At 44.0% G+C, this 21,706-nt stretch overlaps 1 protein-coding gene across 1 annotated transcript in view; it reads left to right on the top strand.

Moving 5' to 3' along the window:
- The first annotated feature begins 1,377 nt into the window (after positions 1 to 1,377).
- The window catches only part of CPVL (carboxypeptidase vitellogenic like), an 84,167-nt gene continuing 63,838 nt past the window's right edge, over positions 1,378 to 21,706 (top strand). The window contains exons 1-5 of the mRNA XM_083188956.1: positions 1,378 to 1,532; positions 12,856 to 13,049; positions 14,161 to 14,279; positions 18,838 to 18,952; positions 21,160 to 21,218. Of these exons, the coding sequence (XP_083045082.1) occupies positions 12,872 to 13,049; positions 14,161 to 14,279; positions 18,838 to 18,952; positions 21,160 to 21,218 (471 nt within the window). The 5' untranslated portion in view covers positions 1,378 to 1,532; positions 12,856 to 12,871. The remainder of the gene's footprint in view (positions 1,533 to 12,855; positions 13,050 to 14,160; positions 14,280 to 18,837; positions 18,953 to 21,159; positions 21,219 to 21,706) is intronic.

Below are 21,706 nucleotides of genomic sequence, written 5' to 3'. Positions count from 1 at the left end.
TACTTTTGTTGGGATCTAATTAACCTACCAGTATATTTTTGGATTGTGGGAGGAAACCGGAGTACCCAGAGGAAACCCACGCAAGCACAGGGAGAATATACAAACTCAGCACAATTGAATTCCATGGTGGGAATCAAACCCAGGACCTCAGTACTGTGAGGCAGTAATGCTAACCATTACACCATCCGTACTGCCCATGGTTGCCGACAATGGAAGCGCTGCTTATACATAATGCCCACAGTTGCTGACACTAGAAGCACTGCGGGCGGACGATATTGTTGTTACACACTGAACGGTATCAGCCACTGATAACATTGATACCAGTGACATCACCAGGACCCAATGGCGTAACTAGATACATGTGGGCCCCAAAACAAAAGTTTGTAAGGGCCCCTATTTATCACCTAATGCTGAAAATGTATACAACGCATGATACTTTGACAGGCTATGTGGGCCCCTCTCAGCTCTTGGCCTCATAGCACCTACACCCCCTGCACCTATGGTAGTTACGCCCTTGCCGGGACCCAACTAGGGTGACCAACTCATCCCTTTAATCCGGGACACATATTAATTACACAGGTTCTGTGGCTGGCTTTCACCTGGTTTTAAACTGCCACACCTCTAGACTCCATTTCACCTGGTTTTAAACTGCCACAGAACCTGTGTAATTAATATGTGTCCCGGATTAAAGGGATGAGTTGGTCACCCTAGACCAGGGATAGGGAACCTTCGGCCCTCCAGCTGTTGCTGAACTACACATCCCAGCATGCTCTGCAACAGCTTTAGCAAGGGCAAATAGCAAAACTGCAGCAGGGCATGCTGGGATGTGTAGTTCAGCAACAGCTGGAGAGCCGAAGGTTCCCCGTCCCTGCCCTAGACCAACGAACATGTGGTTCGTTTGGCTACAATGCCAAATTGACCAGCATGTTTGGAAGACCTCAATAATCTTTGATGATATTGTAATATGATAATAACATTAATGAGTTATCGATATTGAATGTCCACACTAGACGATATTGCGAACAATATCGCTCAGAATCCCCTTTCTGAGCAATAATGTTAACCATTTTGCCTGGTGTGTATGGGGCTTAATTAACACTTGCATAATTTGCGACATCTGACAATAGTACAGTGACGACGAATCTGTAAAGTGATTTGATGACATTCGATTAAAAGTGTGTTATAGCACATATGAAACTTATCACCTCTTCGTACATCCCCCCTTGGTGGTATAGCTAAGCAGCCCCCCTTATCAGCACTGCATACCCCAGTTATCAAGTCATAGGCTCTCTCTGTGAAAAGTTTCAGGTGGTGAGCTGATCAGGCAGCGCCACCTAGTGGAAATGTGGATAATTGCGATAAATTGATTGGCAGCACTCTTCCTCTGCAAGTCACGAGACGGCCTGGCGTTAGTCACGGCCTGCTGCTGCTGCTGCTGCTGCTGGTAATTAGGGAAGTGCCCGGTCTCCTGTATACCCTGTGTGCTCGCTCCATGGCTGGCTGCTGTGCCTAGTGTCTGTACAAGTGCATCGGTAAGTGCCCGGCAGCCGGCTCTGCTGCAAAGTGACTACCTGCGTGCAGCTGCTGGGCTCTGCTGTCTCTTCCTTCCTGGCTTCCCCATAGAGCAGGCATGTGATGGTGTTGTGTGTGTTTACTTCCTAGTTACTGGTTTCCACCTCTAATAAATGCTATTGCCAGTAAGCTTACAATGGTTATATATTTTAATAATTCATGTACTGTTCATGGTTTCTCACCTATATCTGTAAATGTTCCTATATTATGATAGTGTGCAATAAGTATATGTATTAATGTTATTTTATGAATTATTGTAATAAAAAAGGGAGCATTTTGTGATCTAAAAAGTGAGACCTGAGCTTTACCCCTCCTGCTTCAGCTGTGGTGCATCTACATGTATGTTAGGATTGCTATAATACCCTTTGCTCTGGAACTCCTAGCAATTGCACAGGTTCTGTGGCTGATGAAACCCAGGAGCACTGCAGACTTGTATAAGCTTGCCACCCACAGATTCTGTGTAATTCACGTGTCCTTGATTTAAAACGATATTCTAGCAACTACTCCAATAGATATTATTGGGGACCTTTTCATCATCTGGGCTTATTGGCTGCTAAGTATCAGAAGTGGGTGAAAGCCAGAGTGGTCTGGACACCGAACTGGCAATATGCAGCAATCTCTGTCTCTCTGGAGTGCGCCTCCTGTTGGTTGGGTGTCCATCCGGTTAGGGCAGGGGTCTTCAACATTTAAGACACTATGGGCAGCTTTCAAAAATTCAATGAAGCCCGAGGGTCTACTGAGCTATACTGCAGTATTTAGCACAGCTCCAATAGACACTGCTCTCCCATAACATCAGCACAGCCCCAATAGACATTGCAACCCCCCCATGGTGGCTACAGCTCTGTTTTCCACCATGACAGCAGTGCGGGGGGCAGGCCAGGTGACATGGATTCAGAAAGCATAGATGATGAAGCTGGGAGACACATCCCAAGGGAAACACGTCGAGTTGAGCCCTATATTCCTGACCCTTGTTACTCCTGAGGATCAACACTTTGCAACCATCTACTGATTAAAGGACAAGCCATCTCTCCTATGGTCCCACTCCAGCATCAATATATACAGAGGACCTGTCTGTCTGGCAGCACCGAGCATCCCATTCTTCAAAAGTACTTGTGGTATAACAGCCCGTCCACATTCGGGACTAATACGGCTACCTGGTAAAAATAATTTGCTGCCTAATGCGGGGTACACACCAGGATGATGTGGCCCCAAATTAGCCAATTTAGATAAATCTCGACCGTTTTCTATGTAAATCGGCCGTGTTTTGGACTATTTCGCTGTCCTTTTGATGCCATCCCAATCCGATGCGCAGGTCGTTCGGTCTTTTCTGAGATCCTACCTGCTGCAGGTAGCATGTCAGAAATGACCATTGTAGTGGGTGCGGGTCGCAATCACATCGGTGGCTTTTTCTGTGCCGGTCGGCGGCTGTAGGCTCGTGAGCGGGTCGTATGTTCCTGTGACGACCCGCTCACTAGCAGCATCGTGCTGGTGTGTACCCAGCATAAATTGGAGCTGTCCATTTCAGTACACCATTTGCCTTTGATATGGGAATATTGTGTCTTAGGGCTATTTCATTTTATAATTGCTAATTTTGCGGTTTTAACCCCTCCTATTTTTTAGTACTTGATGTCTAGACAAATGATTCATTAAATATTTTTTATGTGAAAAACAGTCTTGCATATGTTTAATAATTCAATTACAGTTAGCGCTGGTTCACTATTGTAAAGTTTCTAACGTGTATCCACATCTAAAGATATCAAGCATACACACTGGACGATATTGTATTGCGCAGAAGGGCCAAAGTGAGTGATCTTGTTTGTAATATCGCTTAGTGTATATGGGACCTTAGACTATCGCCTTCATGAATATATAGATTTAATTTTTTTCTAGTTTTGTCTCATGCTTCATCTACATCATCGTTTATTTCTCATTGAAATAACTATTACCTATTTGCTAGTTCTACTTTTTACTTTCACTACCGATTCTCTGTATCTGCTTCCTATCGACTCCTTCCCCTTTTTTAAATATGTATTTCTTATTTTACTTCTCTATACACCCATGCACCGGCTTCTCTCACCTCTTTTCTATCCAGACAGACACTGTGGTTGATATTCAGTTCCCAGCAAAAAATATAAAAAATCATCGGGTGTATTTTTCCTGTCTGTGTGTTTTTTTTCCTTTTCTTTCTGGCTATCCAATTTGGTCAGGAGAAAGAAAATGCTTTTCGTCTGAAAACACGTGGTCAGACAAAAATGGGGCTGTTTTTGAGGATTGTGCTTTTTCATGCGCATAAAGGGCGCCATTATCTGACTGCCCCTCAGCAGCTTTTGCTGTCTTTGGGCCTTTATTCTAGTTCCCTCTTTCTGACAAAATCCTTCTTAGATGGACAAAACCATGTTCACTGCAGGTGGGGCAGATGTAAAATGTGCAGAGAGAATTAGATTTGGGTGAGTTATTTTGTTTCTGTGCAGGGTAAATACTGTCTGGTTTATTTTTATACTGCAATATAGATCTCAATTTGAGGTATAACCCCAACCAAATCTAATTCTCTCTGCACAAGTTACATCTGCCCCACCTGAAGTGCACATGGTTTTGTCCATCTAAGAAGGATTTTGTCAGAAAGAGTGAACCCTCTCTCAATAAGGCCATTTGTGTGGCTAAGCCCTAAGCTTTTTGGAAGAGTAAAAAGCAATGGAATTCTGATCAGAGCAACAATTGAATTGCTTTGATGGGTGCCCTTTTGAATCTTCCCCCATGGAGTTTGTTATTGTGACCTCTGTTCTTTGATGGTTCCTGTGCTGGTGCATACTGTCATTGCACTAGGCACATTAGCAAGTTGAGTTGTTTTGGGTATTGAAAAATGTATTCCACAGTGCAGCATTTTTAATGAGCTGTACCCATAATCTGTAGAAGATTATTTTCTTAATTAATACATGAGCCTCACCTGTTTAGGAGTTTTTGGTTTCAATGTGCTTGAGAAGAATACTTATCAAGGTAACACCAGAGGACCGCCATCAGTGGGGGGTACTGCAGGTACTTTGGGGGCCCAGGCTACCTCAGCTGCAGATGAGTATATCTTTATGTAAATGTCCACGACAAAATGCCCCTGTTTTTGTGCATGTGTGCCCCCAGCTTTACTAAATATAAAAATTCACAGCAGTTCAGTGCAGGCATTCTACATGGGTATGGGTCAACAGGGTTGGAAGGTCAACATGAGTTGTTTACGGTTTTTGCCCCGAATGTCTACAGTCAACATGGACATTGTAAAAGCGCACCGCGTCCCCTTACATGGCTTTCTTCTTCTGCTTGGGGCAAACTATTTATTTATTTTTATTCTCCCACCACGCCATAGTGGATGGTAGGGCATGACATACTGCCTTTAGCTATGTCGACCTATTACAGTTGTTGGCCTGAGCCCTGTTGACCTTCGGTGGTCATCCCAATGCATGTTGACCGAAATAGGGTCAATCTAGCGACCTTATACCTTCTATACTTTTTTTTTTTTTCATCTTTCTTTTGTTTGGTTCGCTCCAAAAGATTTTTAAGAGTGGAGATGCAGTTGATGGTGGGGTATTTTGCACAATTTAGCCCCACCCCACACAGCACAATGCTGCAAAGTAAGCCCATATATAAAGGGGTGTGGGTTGTTGGGTCTACAACAACTAGGTCGGCATCGGTCTAGGTCAACAGTCCAAATGGGGTTTTTCACCGTTTTTTTACTCGAAGGTCAACACAGTTGACATGGACACAGTTTGAAGTGCATAGCATCGCTCACTATGCTTCGGGCACGGTGCCTCGCTACGCTAGGCACACTATTTTATTCTCCCACCACTCCCTAGTGTATGGTAGGGCATGATATACCGCCTGTCGGCACAAAAAAAAACAGTAAAAAAAAACATTTCGACCTAGACCCATGTCGACCTAGTTGCTGTACACCTAATGACCGTATCCCACATAAAGGGGTTGGTCTATGAGGTAATTTGCTGAGAATTCTCTCATCCTGCCCACTGTGTCCAACCCATTTCTGTATTCTGTGGGAAGGTGACTTGCTCTCCTGGCAGTAAGTGGGTCTACCCAAGTTTTGGGTGGCCCACAGATAATTTAGCAGAGGGTAACGGGGTCATGCATTAATGACTCTGCAGCCTACACTGATGTCCTCTTGTCCAATGCTTCTATGAGGTATCTACTACATGTACCCAAAACCTGCGAGGATGAGGATGTGCTGTGGCACTTATATCTAAGGATAGTGTACTGATACCTGGGTGTTGTCAGAGGGCTTCTGGACCTTATTCAGGTCAACACACAAATATTTGCTTGCAAGACCGCCGGACCCATCTTGCACGCAGAGTTAGCCCGCATGCGTGCGAATGGACGTTTAGAATAAACATCCATTTGTAGCTGCCTGGCACCCGCGTCATCGCTGATTTCCATGGGAATGCTGGGTGCAATTCGGCTAGCACCAAGCAGCTGCACGTGCACATAAATTCTTATGCACAGTCACTGAACATCGCTTCCCCTGTGAGAACAAAAATAAATGACCTCCTCTGTGCCTATTGGAATCTTCACATATTACTTTCAAATGTGGACAAAAAGACCACTGTATCCTACATATGTATATTCTATTAAATTATTCTTGCAGTGGTTCCCATGTGGATAGTGGTGTTTGTTTAAATGATCATGAAAGGTATACACATTACGATAACTGCGTGCAATTAGATGCATTATCATGCGGGTCGCATCGCATGCGTTTTGCATACGATGCGCGGACAGTACAAAAAGTACATACTTTTTGTACTGTACGATGGGATGCGCGCGTCGCATTGCAGCTTCTCATGGCAACGTGTATGGGGACCTTTAGGTAATTTATAGAAACCCTTTTTTTTTTGTTGGGACACTCTTTGAAAAAAGATTACATAAATGTAAATAAAAACCTCTACTAAGAGATCACTTATCTCTTTCTGCATGATATCGGTGTGTGATAATAATAAATGTCACCACTTATAGATTGAACCCAGTCCCTAACCTCATGGAGCTATACTCGCACTGTCTTAATTTATAAATTTGCACTCCGCCATGTAACAGTCACAATCGCACATCCCCCCCCTCTCCATGCAATATATACTTTCAGGACTTCAGATTCCCCCTCCCCAAACCCATTACGCTGTGGGTTACTCTCATTTGATTCCCCCAGCCTCCTGTCAATCAAATAGCGACGGCGCCTCCAGACCACAAATAGGCAGGATGTCGGCCTATCTCCACACACACCTTGAGAGAGCCTCCAGTAGGTGAAACGATTGTTGGTGACTGTGGACTTAGTGATGCTAATTCACAGCGTCTCCCGCAGCCGCCAATTACAGACTGATGCAGACGCAGTGCCGCCGGGCGCACTGACCGGTACTCTGTCTCTCCATGGCTCTCCTATCTTATCTCCACTGCCGCTTCCTTCACAGGCTCCGCCGAGCCTGTACACTTTCTCCTCCTCAGTGCCAGGCGACCGAGTCAGGTGCCGCTCCTCCCCTACCACTGTAATATTGCTAGAAGTGGAGGACAGAAGCACACCTGTGGGAGGATTTAATATTTCATCCCTGAAATACCCAAAGAGACCACTGGAACTTATCTAATCAGGGGGCCCTTGGGACTAACAGGGACAGCACTATCCCTTTCTTTGCCTCACTTAAATTTTTTTTAGCATGCTCACCCGCCATACCTATAACAGCTCATTATAAGCACTTTGATGGTAGCTGGTAAAGTGTGGATAACACAGAAAAGGGAAGGGTGACCTCTCTTGTAACTGGTGCTATATTTCCACCTTTACTACAGGTATATAAAGCTGGGCAGCAGGGGCGGTGGTACGCGTCCTCCGACCTTTTCATACCCCCACTATTCACGTCGGCGTGGAGTTGATTTTAGATAGTGTGGCGAGCCACCGAGCCCGAAGCGTGGCGAGCGGACGCGGATTACTTTACATGTATTCCGCGTCCCCTCGCGGGGTTCGCTGCGCTCGCCACGCTTCTGGCTCGGTGGCTCGCCACACTATCTAAAATCAACTCCACGCCGACGTGAATAGTGGGGGTATGAAAAGGTCGGAGGACACGTACCGCCGCCCCTCGCGGGCTCGCTGCGCTCACCACGCTTCGGGTTGGCGTTGATAGTGGGGGTGGTAACAATGGCGGTGCATTTAACATTGTAAGCAACCATCAGGGTGATTGTACAATTACAAATCGAATCCCTTCACATGCATCACATGCCACTATATTGCATGCAATGCACTACGATGGAAATCGGGGGTGTGCACTGATGGAATAGCATGCAAATCGTCCGGAAAAAGTGAAAAATCGGCCGCAAAATCGCATCCGATTTTTGCATGCGATTTTGTGGGCGCCGTGATAATACACAAGTACCGGAAAAAGTTTTGAGATGAGAGACACCTTATTACCTATATTGCCTATCTATCCCAAAATCTGCATAAATATAACTGCGTTTTTTTGCTGGCATATGTACGGGAACCACTAATACAATATATATTTGAGTATTTATAAATTCTCTGTAGTACGTGTTGCGGGACATCGTTGGCGTATTGTAAACGCCACCAGTAGACATTATGCTTCATAAATTATTCACACCTTTTATTTTTCACCGGAAAATCTTCATGTTATATACCATTGTGTACGGTGCATAGGGTCACTCAGTGATACTACAGGATGCATTTGACAACCATGTTATAAGATTATACGCTTTCAAATACTTTTATTGCATTTAGCAATCTGAAGCATTAAACAATAAAGGTCCATACACACTGGGCGACTATGCCCAGCGTGTATGGACAGTGATAATGTCAATCATCGCTGCGGGGAAAGCCGCTCAGTGCATACACACTGAGTGGCTTTCCCCCTGCCCGGCGCCAACGGAGGGGGGAAGACTGTTTTGGTATAACCAGCAGATGAGCAGCTTTCCCGGCGATGGTGCAGGAGCACACAGCAGCCCTCATCGCTGGGGCATACACACTGGGCGGCTTTGAGCTGAAAGCCGCTCAAACATTCTGTTTTGAGCGGCTTCCAGCTCAGTCGCCCTGTGTGTATGGGCCTTAACATTACAAACCTGCTGCATTAATTTCAAATAACCAGCCAGAAAACTTGCCCACATCTGACACAGTTTCCTTTACATAGACTGTGTGTAAACTGGTTTTTGAAACAAACTATCATTTTCTCTTCTGTTGGTGATAAAAAGCAGTATTTCAGATCTTTGTACTGCCTAAGTATCCTCCATAATCTAAGCAGTATACCTATGCACTAACCATCATACCTGTTTGCTTATGTGTGTCTGTCTGTACGTCTGTCTAGTATTTATCTTAAATTGTACTATTAAAAGTTACATTTTAACACACCTATCAAATCGGAGCACTCTCTCAGCCTCTGTAAACTGTTATACGAGCCCCTAACACATTACATAGGAGGCTCTTTTGGAGTTGGCCTCTTGCTTTGTTCCACCATAATTCCTTTAAATTGTCAAGAATCACAATAAATTAAGATTATTTTTATGTAATCTTTTTTCAGAGTGCCCTAACAAAAAAGAGTATTTTCCCTTTTTTTAATCAAATACTCCACTTACTCTCTAGGGCGCATCTCCACACATCTTAATTATTAGGGAGAATTGTTGTCCTTTTCTCTCCCTTCAAATCTAAAATAATTGTGGATACCTTACAATCACTTATCTATATATTTGACATAAACATGTGCACTGGTCTACTTCCCCGCTCCCCTTTTCCCCAAAAAGAACGTGAATTTATAGAAACCCATTGAGCTTTATAGTTGGAGCTTGGTTAGTGCTAAAAATAGGAACATCTCTCTGTACTTTGCTGAATTCAGCTTTTAGACACCTGCAAACTACTGGCTGACTGAGCTTACTAAGCACAATGTACATGCTGCATTTCCTGTGGTTAATGTGTAGACCAGGCATAACCTCTCAATGGTTATCCATAAGGGTATGAGTGGGCGGTTTACATCAATCTTGTACAATTCTTCTACATGACCAGGCATGATGAATTTCGTTCTTACTCTGGGATATTTAATAATTTTTGACGACAGAGCTGCCTGTCACTATTTATTTGCCAATAAAATATGGCCGGATTAACCATATCCGTCGTCCAGTCTCTGTGTGGATGTGCTGCATCTCTCAGGGAGAACGGACACTTCTATAGCTGGTCAGGTAGCTGCAATATTCTAGCATTTTGTAGTCTCTTCTACAGATTTTGATCTTGCACAGAAAACTAAATTACTTTTGACTCCTCACTGTGCTGACATGGCAAAGTCATATTTTAGTTAATGGCTAGGCAACACCTTGCACTTCAGATGCTGTGGAACTACACATCCCAGCATACTCTGCCACACATTTAATGATGTGGCATACTAAACTGGTACAGGGCATGCTGGGATGTGTAGGTTGACAGCACCCGGTGTCAGATGTTGCCTGTTTTGTAATGTCTGTAAATTTAAGAAGACTTGTATGCAAATCGGATGTGCCTTCAGATACTATCCACGATCCGATTTGATCGGATCGTGGATAGTATCTGAAGGCACATCTGACCGTGTGTACATACCATTAGGCAACTAAAACAAACTCATTAGTCGGGCATACATTTGGTAGATTGCAGTGAGCAATCTGAAGGCGCAGCAGTAGAGCAAAAGCCTGTATCATGTCAAATCTATGGGTGAAATGTAATAAGATGAGAGATTCAGAAAGTGAGAGATTTGGTAAGAAATCTCTAGTTTTTGTTAAAGCGGCAATCATTTACACTGCAAAACCAGTTTGATTTTGTGTGAATGATCGCAGCTTTAAAAAAACTGGAGATTTCTTACCAAATCTCTCACTTTCTGACTCTCTCATCCTATTAAATTTCACCCCATGGCCCTTATTCAGATCTGATTGCGGTACAAATTTGTTCTCAAAATGGGCCAAACCATGTGCACTGCAGGTGGGGCAGATTTAACATGCTGAGAGTTAAATTTGGGTGGGGTGTGTTGAAACAGAAATATAAATTTCAGTGTAAAAATAATGCAGCCAGTATTTACCCTGCACAGAAACAAAATAACTCTTTCCCCCCCCCCCCCCCCCCCCCAAAATCTAACTCTCTATACATGTTACATCTGCCTGCAGTGCACATGGTTTGGCCCATTTTGAGAACAAAAAAAAAAGTGTATAGACAGTGATGACGGCGATCTTTGCTGTCTATACACTCTGGGCAGAATAGCCAAGTGTGTATGGACCTTTAGTGGTATCAGAGGGAGATGCGGTCAGGATGCTGGTGTTAAGAATAGCAGCGCCGGCATCCAAACTGCTGTCAGAATGCCATCGCCAGAACCGGGAAAAGGATCAGGATACAGAAATCCATCATCCCAATTGCCTTAGGCACTAATGGGGAGACTTAGGGTTAGAATGTGAGGAGAGGAAGCTTAGGGTAAGTATAAAGGCCCATCCCCTTTGACAGACCCCTCCTAATTAGGGCTGCTTATCTGTCCCAATTAGGGAAGCCAATCCCGGGGCATTTTTTCATTCCCGGAATTCGGGATTGAAAAATGCCCAATCCCGGGATTCCCGGGATCCCGGGATTGGCTTCCTTTATACAAATACCCGGCCCGGCCGCCCTAATATTTACTTACAGTTGCGGTGCGGCCAGGCGGGTGGGCGATGGAGCTGGGGGTTTAGGCAGTAAAATACAGCCTGGGTGGGTGGGCGTCTGGCGCTGGTATGGGGTTCCCAGAAGAGGCGATGCCAGGCAAGCAGGCAGCCTGGGTTGGTGGGCGGTATCATGGAGGCGGCAGGAGGTCAGCACGGCCGCGGTGCACACAAAAATGAGGCTGCTGTTGGGCGGGCGTCCGGCGCTGGTATGGGGGTCCGGGAAGAGGCGATGGCAGCCTGGGTGGGTGGGTGGGCGGTATCACGAAGGCGGCAGGAGGTCAGCGCGGACGCGGTGCACGCAGGATGCGGCTGCTGTTATGTGGCCTGCGCAGCGTGACCTCTGACGTCGTCACGCTGCGCAGAGCCACACTGCCCGGGACGGGAGAAGCCGGGCAGCGTCTGAGCACTAGCTCAGACGCTGCCCGGCAGTCTAATCCCGAAATCCCGGGATTGGAAACTCCAATCCCGGGATTAAAATCCCGGCATTTTAGGGGCCAAATCCCGGGATCCCGCCGATCCCGATCCCGGGATTGGCCACCCTAGTCCCAATCTACCCCTGGTAGCACCCACACACTGCAGAAAATGTACTCATGGACTGGCCAGCTCCGGGGGGGTGTTGTAATGCTGAGAAGTGCCTGCCTGATCAGAGAGCTGTGGTTGTGCTGCAGTCCGGTAGTGCTCACCTCCCCTCTTTCTCCTTCTCTCTCTGGGCAGTATTCAATGAGAAAAATTCTCCGTGTTTTATGGAGAATTTTTGCTTTTTTCACCCTGGACGGAGCATTTTGCTCTCCAAAAGTGAACCACCCTATTCAATGTGAAATAAATCTAAGTGATTTTCGCCGTCTCTCTCCGTGTAGAAATTCTCCATCTTTTGATGGAGAGCTGGAATGTGAACTTTTAATCTAAAAGGTTTTTTTTTTAATTTTGGTGTCAAAAAATCAGTTTTTTTTTTCTGTGAAGGGGCATGTTATTTTTATTCATGTGCTTATAGCACATGAATATATATTTAATAAAAAAAAAATATTTTTTTGAATTTTTTTTTTTTTTTTTTTTACACAGTGCAGCCAGCAGGGGGCCGGAGCGCTCGAGCCGCTCATTAGATATTCATATATTCACTGCACCCGATGCACGTTCGGGTGCAGTGAATACTGGGTCCCCTGCTGGCTATAGGGGGGGGCAGCCTGTGCTGCCTGGGTCCCGGGGGGGCCCCCTACCCTCCACATATGTTCTGGGGCATCCAGGGAGACTTTAATCTCCCTGGATGCCACCGTCCCACGGCTCCCTGTCAGCTTCCTGCCACGGACGCTCGTCCGCTGCAGGGGTTAAGACTCGCCGCGAGTGGCGGCGAGTCTTAAATACGTTGAATAGTGGGAGCAGGAGGCTCCGGAACACGGAGAGTGCATGGCGAGAGAAAAAATCTCTTGCCATGCACAGAGAATTTTCTACATTGAATACTGCCCTCTGTTTCCCCCTAAAGAAGTCTCTGACTCTCATTCTCCTCACTCTCTCTAAGGGCAATTGCATTGCAATGACAAAGGGGGCTATTTTGCCATGGGGCCTACAAAGTTCTAGTTACACCCCTGCTTCAAACCTTCCCTTGTTTTGCAGGAAGTCTGATCTCAGGATGGACAACTGCAGAGGCCTGCTGCTGCTAATGCTGCTGGGATACATCAGAGTATGTCATGCTGTTAATCCTTTCAGCCAAATGTTTACTGGGGTAAAAGTCCCGCCAACAACAAGAGGAGATCCTGGGAAGCCACTATTCCTAACACCGTACTTGGAAACTGGGAGGATTGACGAAGGTAAACTATTGAGGCTCTTACTGTTTATTGGGTCTAATTCAGAATTGAATGCAAATTTGTTTTCAAAATAGGCAAAACCATGCTGCACTGCCGTGGGGCAGATGTAACGTGCAGAGTTACATTTGGGTGAGGTGTGTTGAAGCGGAAATCTAATTTGCAGTGTTAGCATAAAGCTGCCAGTATTTACCCTGTACAGAAACAAAATAACACCCCCAAACCTACTGTAACTCTCTCTGCACATGTTACATCTGCCACACCTGCAGTGCAGCATGGTTTTGCCCATTTTGAGGAAAAAATTTGTCCTGTGATCAAGTCTGAATTAGGCCCATTATGTATTTTATCTATTGATTTATGTTGCTAGCAAATTAGCATGGTTTCTGTCTTTGCCAGCCCATACCTAATCCAATTTCTGCAGTTAATCCATTATTTAGAGGGGGCGTATTGCATGGGTGCATTGTCTTAAACTCTGTCCTAATTTCTACATCTGAAATATTGGACAGTACAGTATTAGAGCCTGGGTCTGCAATGTAAGCTTTTCCATATGTTTGTTGTGAAAGCTGATGGAGATCCTCATCCGCAGCTGACATCTGCTGGAATTTTGCATCCAAGATGCCGATGGTAGGCCCGAGAGCATTCTGAGACTACAGTCACTGTCAAGTGTGAGTTTCTTATGCACCCTGGGGAGGGTCCAAAGCAGGAGAATCCTGTGGTTCTGTTCTCTGTAGGGGAGAGGCGATTTATTGGTTTTAGTTTTGTGGTGTCCTAATAGTTTGAGGAAGATGAGGGCTGTTTAACGCAGGTCATCTAATTTATGAGTTTACAAAGAGAAGAGAAAATATCCTAAAGTAAGGAGCAGATCTGTTTATGAGCAGTCGTGGGGGGAATTAGAAACAGATCAGGATACAATCATTAGTTCTGGCTGATAGTGTGCTCTTTTCAGCGACAGGATCTAGTGAAAGTGAAGTTGAACCTTATCCATTTGGTAAAAATGGTGTTAATCTTCATTCATCCCTGTTTATTGCTGTATGTATAAAAATGTTGTTTGTAGTTTTGTACGATTCTTACGGGTTGCCACATGTTTATCCACGTTTGCCATACCGTCCTATTTCAGCACGTGAGCTAAGCCTCGTAGGAGAACTCCCTGGGTCAAATGTGAAAAGTTACTCTGGATACCTTACTGTGAACGAAACCTATGACAGCAATCTCTTCTTCTGGTTCTTTCCTGCTCAGGTCGGGCCACAAAATGACTTACTATATTACGAACTGTCATTTTTTTATTTATTGTAGGAGAGTAAAGCTGAAACAATAGACAAATGGAGTGTCTCATATTGATGTTTTTACCTCCCCAATAGCCATAGTATTACGGTTGCAGATTATTAGATAGACCGTGTCTAGATCGTCAGTAGGTCTACCCCAATAGGTCGACAGGGTCAAAATGTTGACATGAAAAGTAGACTTGATACTGCTTTTTTTTTTTTTTATGTCCGTGTCGACAACTATTGACATAGACCCTCAATTACTGTAATGCGTTCTTCGGGCATGGTGTCTCGGCAGACAATTATATTCTCCCTCCACGTTGACCAAATAAAATCTACTTTTTCATGTCGATCTTTTGACCCTGTCTACCTATTGCATGTTGACCTTTTGGGGTAGACCTACTGACTGTCTGTCTATCTAGATACTGTAGATCTAAAAACCAGGACCATAGTGTTATAATAGTAATTGTCTTAACTATTTGCACTGTCTGCTCTCGTGGTTGTGTGCGGTCAGCAGAAGGAGCTTTATGGGAAGATCCCGCGCACTCTTCTGCTGTACTTGACAATGATTTGATGGACATTCTTGATTTGTAAGTACCTAAGTACCGGATAGGTTGGTTGGTTTGTCCTTTAGTTTGTATGCTATATTTAAAGGGGAAGGGGTGGGCACTGTTATATAAAATGTTATGCGCTCACTGGGCGGTATTCAATGAGAATACCTGCGAGGTGCAGCGAATCCTTTTTAGGATTCGCTGCACATTCGCCACGTTCCGGAGCCGGCGGGCTCCGGTATTCAATGTGTCAGGGGCTCGCTGCCCCTGACTGGCGAATATGAGCTCCTGCGGCGTATGCCGCAGGGAGCCTGAGGACGGTGGCAGGCAAGGAGATGGAAGTCTCTCTGCCTGCCCCAGAACTTTGTGGGGGGTAGGTGGGCTCCCTGGGTGCCAGGCAGCACAGGCTGCCCCCCGGGGGTGCCAGCAGGGGACCTATATTCACTATACAGTGAATATATGAATATGTAATGAGCGGCTCGGCTCCGGCCCCCTGCTGGCTGCTGTGTAAAAAAAAAAAATTAAATATAATATAAATTAAATATATATTCATGTGCTTACAGCACATGAATAAAAATAGCATGCCCCTCCTCAGAATAAAATTCCTGATTTTTTTTTTTTTTACACCAAATGTAAAAAACAAAACACTTTATTTTAAAAGTTCACATTCCACTTCTCCATAAAAAGATAGCGATTGCTACTCGGTGAATCATGGTGAAAAAAACCTTGAAATGTATTCGCCATGTGGTCATTGAATAGGGTGATTCACCGTTTGTCAGAAATTCGCCGAACAGCACAAATTTGCCATAAAAACATGGTGAATCAGCCTCATTGAATACCGCCCATTATGTTGACAGGCAGAAGGTCAACACAGGAAAAGTGTCAACATAGGAAAAGGGTCAACATGCTTTAGATCGAAATGTTGACAAGGTGAACCAGTTGAGGATTTTATGAATATTTTTTTTTTCGTGTGTGTAGACCTTTAGACCATGTTGACTCTTCCCTTACCTCTGCTCTGCTCTCAACTATGTGGTCCAACCCCTCTGACCCCTGAGTCGCTTTAAACCCTTACCCTGGCACCCCAAACTAACATGATGGTCACGCTCTGCGGAAAGCTTTTGGAGAGACTCCCACTCTCTGGAAGATTTCCTCCATTTCAAGTTAATTCTCTCCTCCTACCGCTCTTCCTCTCTCCCTCGCCAAGCAATATGTTTTCTAATCACTCATCTCTTCTGAGTCCTCACCGCCACTGGCTTTTCCTAGTCTCCCCCATTCCCCAACTCTGCTGCTTGAGTGCCACTCTTGTCCTTTCCATTACACCACACATCCAAGCTCTGGTACAATCCTGTCTGTTCCAGATATGCATTATTGCTTGCATCAGGCTGTTTCTCTCCCAGAGTGCAACTAAACTTTTCATCCACTCACGGCCTGACAACTGCTTTACCCGCTCCCATCTTGTTCCACTGTAATCTGTCCTCATTTCCACGGCTCTGCTTATCTTCCTCTCCTGATGCTCCATTTCTGCCATTCCCCTTCGACAAAATCTACACTCTTCCATTTCCCTACAGAATCGTCTTCAATCTCCTCACCCTCACATACAAGGCCATCTAATTCCTCTGCTCCATACATTTCCAACCTCCTCTCCCTTCATACTTCCTCCCGCTCTCTATGGTCGGCCGGTGATCGTCGCCTCTCCTCTATATCCTGATCACTGCTTTATGGAGAAAATAAAAGGATCTGGTAAGCTAGGCCAACACTGTCCAGCCAATAAAATCAGAAAGAATGAGATACTGTATAAGCAGTTACTGGCCCGTGAGATGGTTAGACATTGGTCCACACAAGTCACAAAAAAGTAAGGAAAATAAATGCTTGCTCTTGAACTGACTTCTCCACTTGATTTTCACTCACTCTTTTTGCATCTATTATTCTTGATTGTATATTCACGTATAACCGATGCGACCCAAGGAGTAAAAAACTAGTTCAAGTTGAGAAGTAATTTAAAGAGTAAAGGTGTCAATACACTAAGGCGATTTTCCTGCAAATTGAAGTTGTTTTTTTTTTTAATGTGATTGGCAGCAATAATTTGCATAAAAAGTGTCTGCATTGCACGTTGTTGACATCAGGTCTGCAAGATAGTACCTGCTGCACTATAGAGAAGTCTCCATTCCAAACCTCCTGGCAGCTTTGGCTGGGAATCATATAAGATACATTGCATGTAAAAGGACTGAATATGCTGCATCTCATGCATTCCTGCTAGGTTCCCGGGTGGCTCAAGGTGTGCGGGGACCTTAAGGTGGTTATCTAGGTTTTGTTTCCTTTCTCCTTGTGTGGACTAATTTACTGTGGATGTGCCATTGTGGGACATTGGTACATAGCAAAAATAAAGTGTGTGTACATTGAACCATCGGAAAACAAAGCTGTCATGATCTGAGAGAGAGGAAAAAAAAAATTCAGTTTTAAGGAGCCCATACACGGTCCGTTGTGTATGGCTCCGTTCTGTACTATGCGATGCCCGCTCCCGCGCATCACATAGTACGGTACAAAAAGTAAGTGCTGCACATACTTTTTGTACTAGCTATACATCGGATCGCAGTGCATGCACACTGCATGCACTAGGGATGCGATCCGATCCGATGTGTGCTGTTTAAGCACACAACGGATCCGATTAACGGACCGTGTATGGGGGTCTTTAGATTTTTGGAAACTACCTGTGTATTTTAAATTGCTTTGAAAAACAAAATAACAATCCATAGTGTACAACTATTCCAAATATATGCAGCAGGGGGCGCTGCTTATCTGTAGCACAAAAGATAGAGAATATTTACAAGGATGAATACTACAAATATTTGTGTTCTGTGTAGTGTATATACTATTGGTACAATACTCTAAACTAACAAATTAACTTAACTATAAATAAGCTACACAACATGCTTTAGTTTATATTCTGTATATTCTATCCAATCCAAGGTTTTTAAGGCAAAATTAAAGATCTTGGAATGTTTTTTTTAAGTTCTGTCTGGTTTTTTTTTTTTTTTTTTTGCCCGGCTCAAAACAGTGGCAATCCCAAGAATTTTCCGGGGTTGCCGGACTGGGCACTGAGGCACAGCCCGGAATATTCTAGGGATTGCTACTGAAGGGGTTAATTGAAATTTCAGCTATTACGAAAAAGAAAAAAAAAATGATTTAGGGTAGGGATGCTAGGGGTGACTTTATAAATGGTAGACAATGACTAGGTCAACCACTAATGGTTGACGCCTTGAAATGGTCGACATACCAAAGGTTGACTGACAAGGTCGACACATGCTTATGTTCGACGTGCATAAGGTCGATACGAGCTTTTCTAATTTTTTTGCGGTGTCCATTTGGACATGAACACCGTGTGAGTGTGCCAGGTTTTTTTTGTGTGACTTTTTCCAGTCTAGAGTACCTCAAATTTTACTAAAGACTAAAATGCCAGAAAACCACCTATTATCATTTTGCTGTCACAGTATTCACAATGTGGAAATTTTTTAAGAACGATCCAATAACAAAAAAAAGCTTGACACTTACCCAGAGCATGCTGCTTTTATAGGGTACTGTTGTTTAAGGCTCCCCCATACACTACCCCGATTTAGGACAATTTCACCTGTTCCCGATGGAACTGGTTGAGAAATCTTCCCAAATTGGGTGAGTGTGATATCCCTTCAGGTCCGATGCACGGTCCTGTGCACATCGGACCTGAGTGGGAGGTCGGATCCCCCCATGCCGGTCCGACCTCGATTTCCCCCCCCCCCCCCACTATTTTAGCGAGTATCCCTGGCATTCAGGGAAATCGCCAAGATTAGATATGTTTTACATGATATTATATCTATTTTGCATATCTTACTTTTTTGGTTATTATGGAGGATATTCACTAAATTGGGTTGGGAATGTGTGATTGATTCATGGTTCTCTTTTATAAATGATACCCTGTCCTGTTCTCTTCTTCTATGATCTCTGCAGCTCAGGCCAGAGACAGCTCCAGTATTACTTTGGCTACAGGGAGGACCAGGAGGGACGTCCATGTTTGGCCTCTTTGTGGAGCACGGGCCTTACATAGTTCAGAAGAACCTGACATGTAAGTAATGACTGATGCTCCTCCTTTTCTGCCATATGAACAGTACAATAGACAGTCTTGTCTTGTAGACAGTAGTGATTATTCCATGCATGGGTGTGCGGCAAAATAGAGGAGTGGAGTCATTTCATACTTTGCTAGTAAAAGGACAAATGCCAGAGGGCATGTTGACACACTTATGCCATAATACTCCTCCAGGAGACCGCGTTGAAATGTATGGTGGCTAATATTGGCACTCTGTTTTTAGGGAGGGCAGAAAACTCAAACCTAGTAACCTGCAAAGACAGATCATCTTCTTTTTCTTACCCTCATGACCAGGGGTGGCGAGAAGGTAGGGGGTTAGCACAAATTGGGCAGTGGTGTCTCTGGTCAGGGGGACAAATTACCCCTATGGGACACACCATACCCCCACAAAGAGAGAAAGGTATACAATATCAAACAATATCCCAATATTGCGCTAATCTTATTACTCCATTATTAAGACTGTCTCTTATCCCACAGATTCCTTGTTGGGAGGAATCAAACCAGAAAAAATATACCACAATGTAGGACAGGCGCCAATACAATGGTCACAATCCAGTGACTTTTATATAAGTTTGTTCCAAAAATACACAAGTAAAATAACACTTGAATACATTTATTAAAAGTCTATAAAAAGTGTGTTTGTTACACTCCAAGATTCCAATGGTTCTTCACATTTGGTAGACCGTTGTACAAGTACCCAAAGCGTTTCGTCTCAGACTTCATCAGGGCTATATACTTGGTTGATAACCCAATAAGTTACAACATATTGTCATAAAAGTAACCTTGGAATTAGGCACATGGTAAACTGGTATTCACTAGGGGGGGACCCTCAAATGGTCAAACTTCGTATATCAGAGGTTTAAAAAAAACTCTGTGCCGATAGTAAATGAGTCAAACCTTGTGATAATTCTATAACAACAAGAAAATTCCTATGGATTCAGGCAATCATATGCATCTCCACGTGTAGTGTTCACTAGGACAGTCTCCAAAGTCATTCCTTTGGAGACCATAAAAATCATTCAGACAAAAAGTATTGCACTGTTCTTGACACTTTTAAACCACAAGGTAAAATGAGTCTTTTTGAGAGAGGGGGAAAACCAGATTAGTCAATAGAGCTTTCGCTGAAGTTACGCATAAGGACAGAGATGCACTATTGAAACACATAATGTACAATTGTGGGAACAAACAGATTGAGGAGAAAGGTATAGCTTTTATTTCAATGCAGAATTCCAGAAAATTAAGAATATTAACATTTTTATGGTCTGAATGATTTTTAGATCTAAAGTCATTAATCATTTGGATCAATTGGCTAATTGTTTGCATGCTCTTCCTGTTCTGGGGGTATAAATACCCATACCTGAGTATCCAGTGCTACATCTTTTGATAATGTTGCCTGGAGAACAACGAAACGCGTCAGTTCACCATTTTGACACCATATATTCAAATCTATGCCAATGGCATATTGATTTTCTATAGCGCTACTCCTTGGGTTTTCTTTTTCATTGGGAACTGACCTTCCCTTCAGTTAGCCGCTTGACAACACTTTTATATAGCGCTTGATTCAACGTGGTAACGTTCTTCACTGTTCAAGTGATATGCGAGCTCCCACGGTTGCATTTGATGTCCAGACTTAATGTGTTGCACATAAAATTCAAGCAACATTGCTAAGGACCTAATGCATGCTTATGAGAGTCAGAACAGTGTTCGATCATTCCTTCCATTCCGATCATTAACATTGTGCCGGCATGCTCAGGCAATCCCTGCTGATGTATTTGTTCCGATGACTTAATAAATCCCCATGGCTCCAGTGTGTGTTAAGCTCTACAGTAGTATCTGACATCCCCCATCATCCATGGTGAGATGAGGTGCTTGTTGTCAGAGCTTCCATGACATTGCGAGGACAGCTCTCCACCCTTGCATGTATTGAAAATGTATTTAAATTAACAAGATCTGTCCAAAAAAATAAATTTTTTATCTTTTAATAGCACTCCTGATAAACAGGTTTTAAATGCAAATTAAGTAGAGGTCCTGTCATCTCTAGTTATGCCAAGCATGTGCAAATGTTCAAAGCACTAACTATATGAGTAATGTGGGAGTAAATCACTTTATCCAAACACAACAGAATGTTTGTACAGCAGGAACATCGGTCATGAAGTAATATTGTGGGTTTTTTTGTTTTTTTATAGTGGTTCATCGGGACTTCTCTTGGACAAACAAATATTCAATGTTGTACATTGATAATCCAGTAAGTTTCTTTCTTTTTTAAATATAACATTGTACCGAGGGTATACAAAACTACAGTACTTCCATAAGTGCACATGATATTTACATATCCTGTTGAAGGTAACAGAGCCTAAAGCTGGGAACTCATTAGATAATGTAAAAATAATTTTGCATATTCCGAATATTCAAATCACCCAGTGTGTACATCCTATGTTGCGGATGATGTGCGGTCCCGTGCATCATCAACATACTCATAGCCACTGCATGCTGCTCAGTTGGAGGATATCGCTTGCGAGGGCCATGCTGCCGGCATCAAGTCATACCTCCTGACTGTTCCGCTTTCCGCAGGAACAACCCGTTTTTCTGGGTATGTTCCTGCATCCTGCCCAGAACCGGCAGTGTCCCGCTGTGGGGTGCAGTTGGGAGGCCCCCCCAGTCGCCCGTCTATTCATGCCCCACAATGGCGAAAACGGGATAGGCCACGCCCCCAATATTTCTGATGCAACTCCG

This window comes from Crinia signifera, chromosome 5 (assembly GCF_055691185.1).
Source record: "Crinia signifera chromosome 5, ASM5569118v1, whole genome shotgun sequence".
Taxonomy (NCBI): Eukaryota; Metazoa; Chordata; class Amphibia; order Anura; family Myobatrachidae; genus Crinia; species Crinia signifera.
Note: the sequence above shows the minus strand (reverse complement) of the source record. Positions and strands in the feature narration are given on the sequence as shown.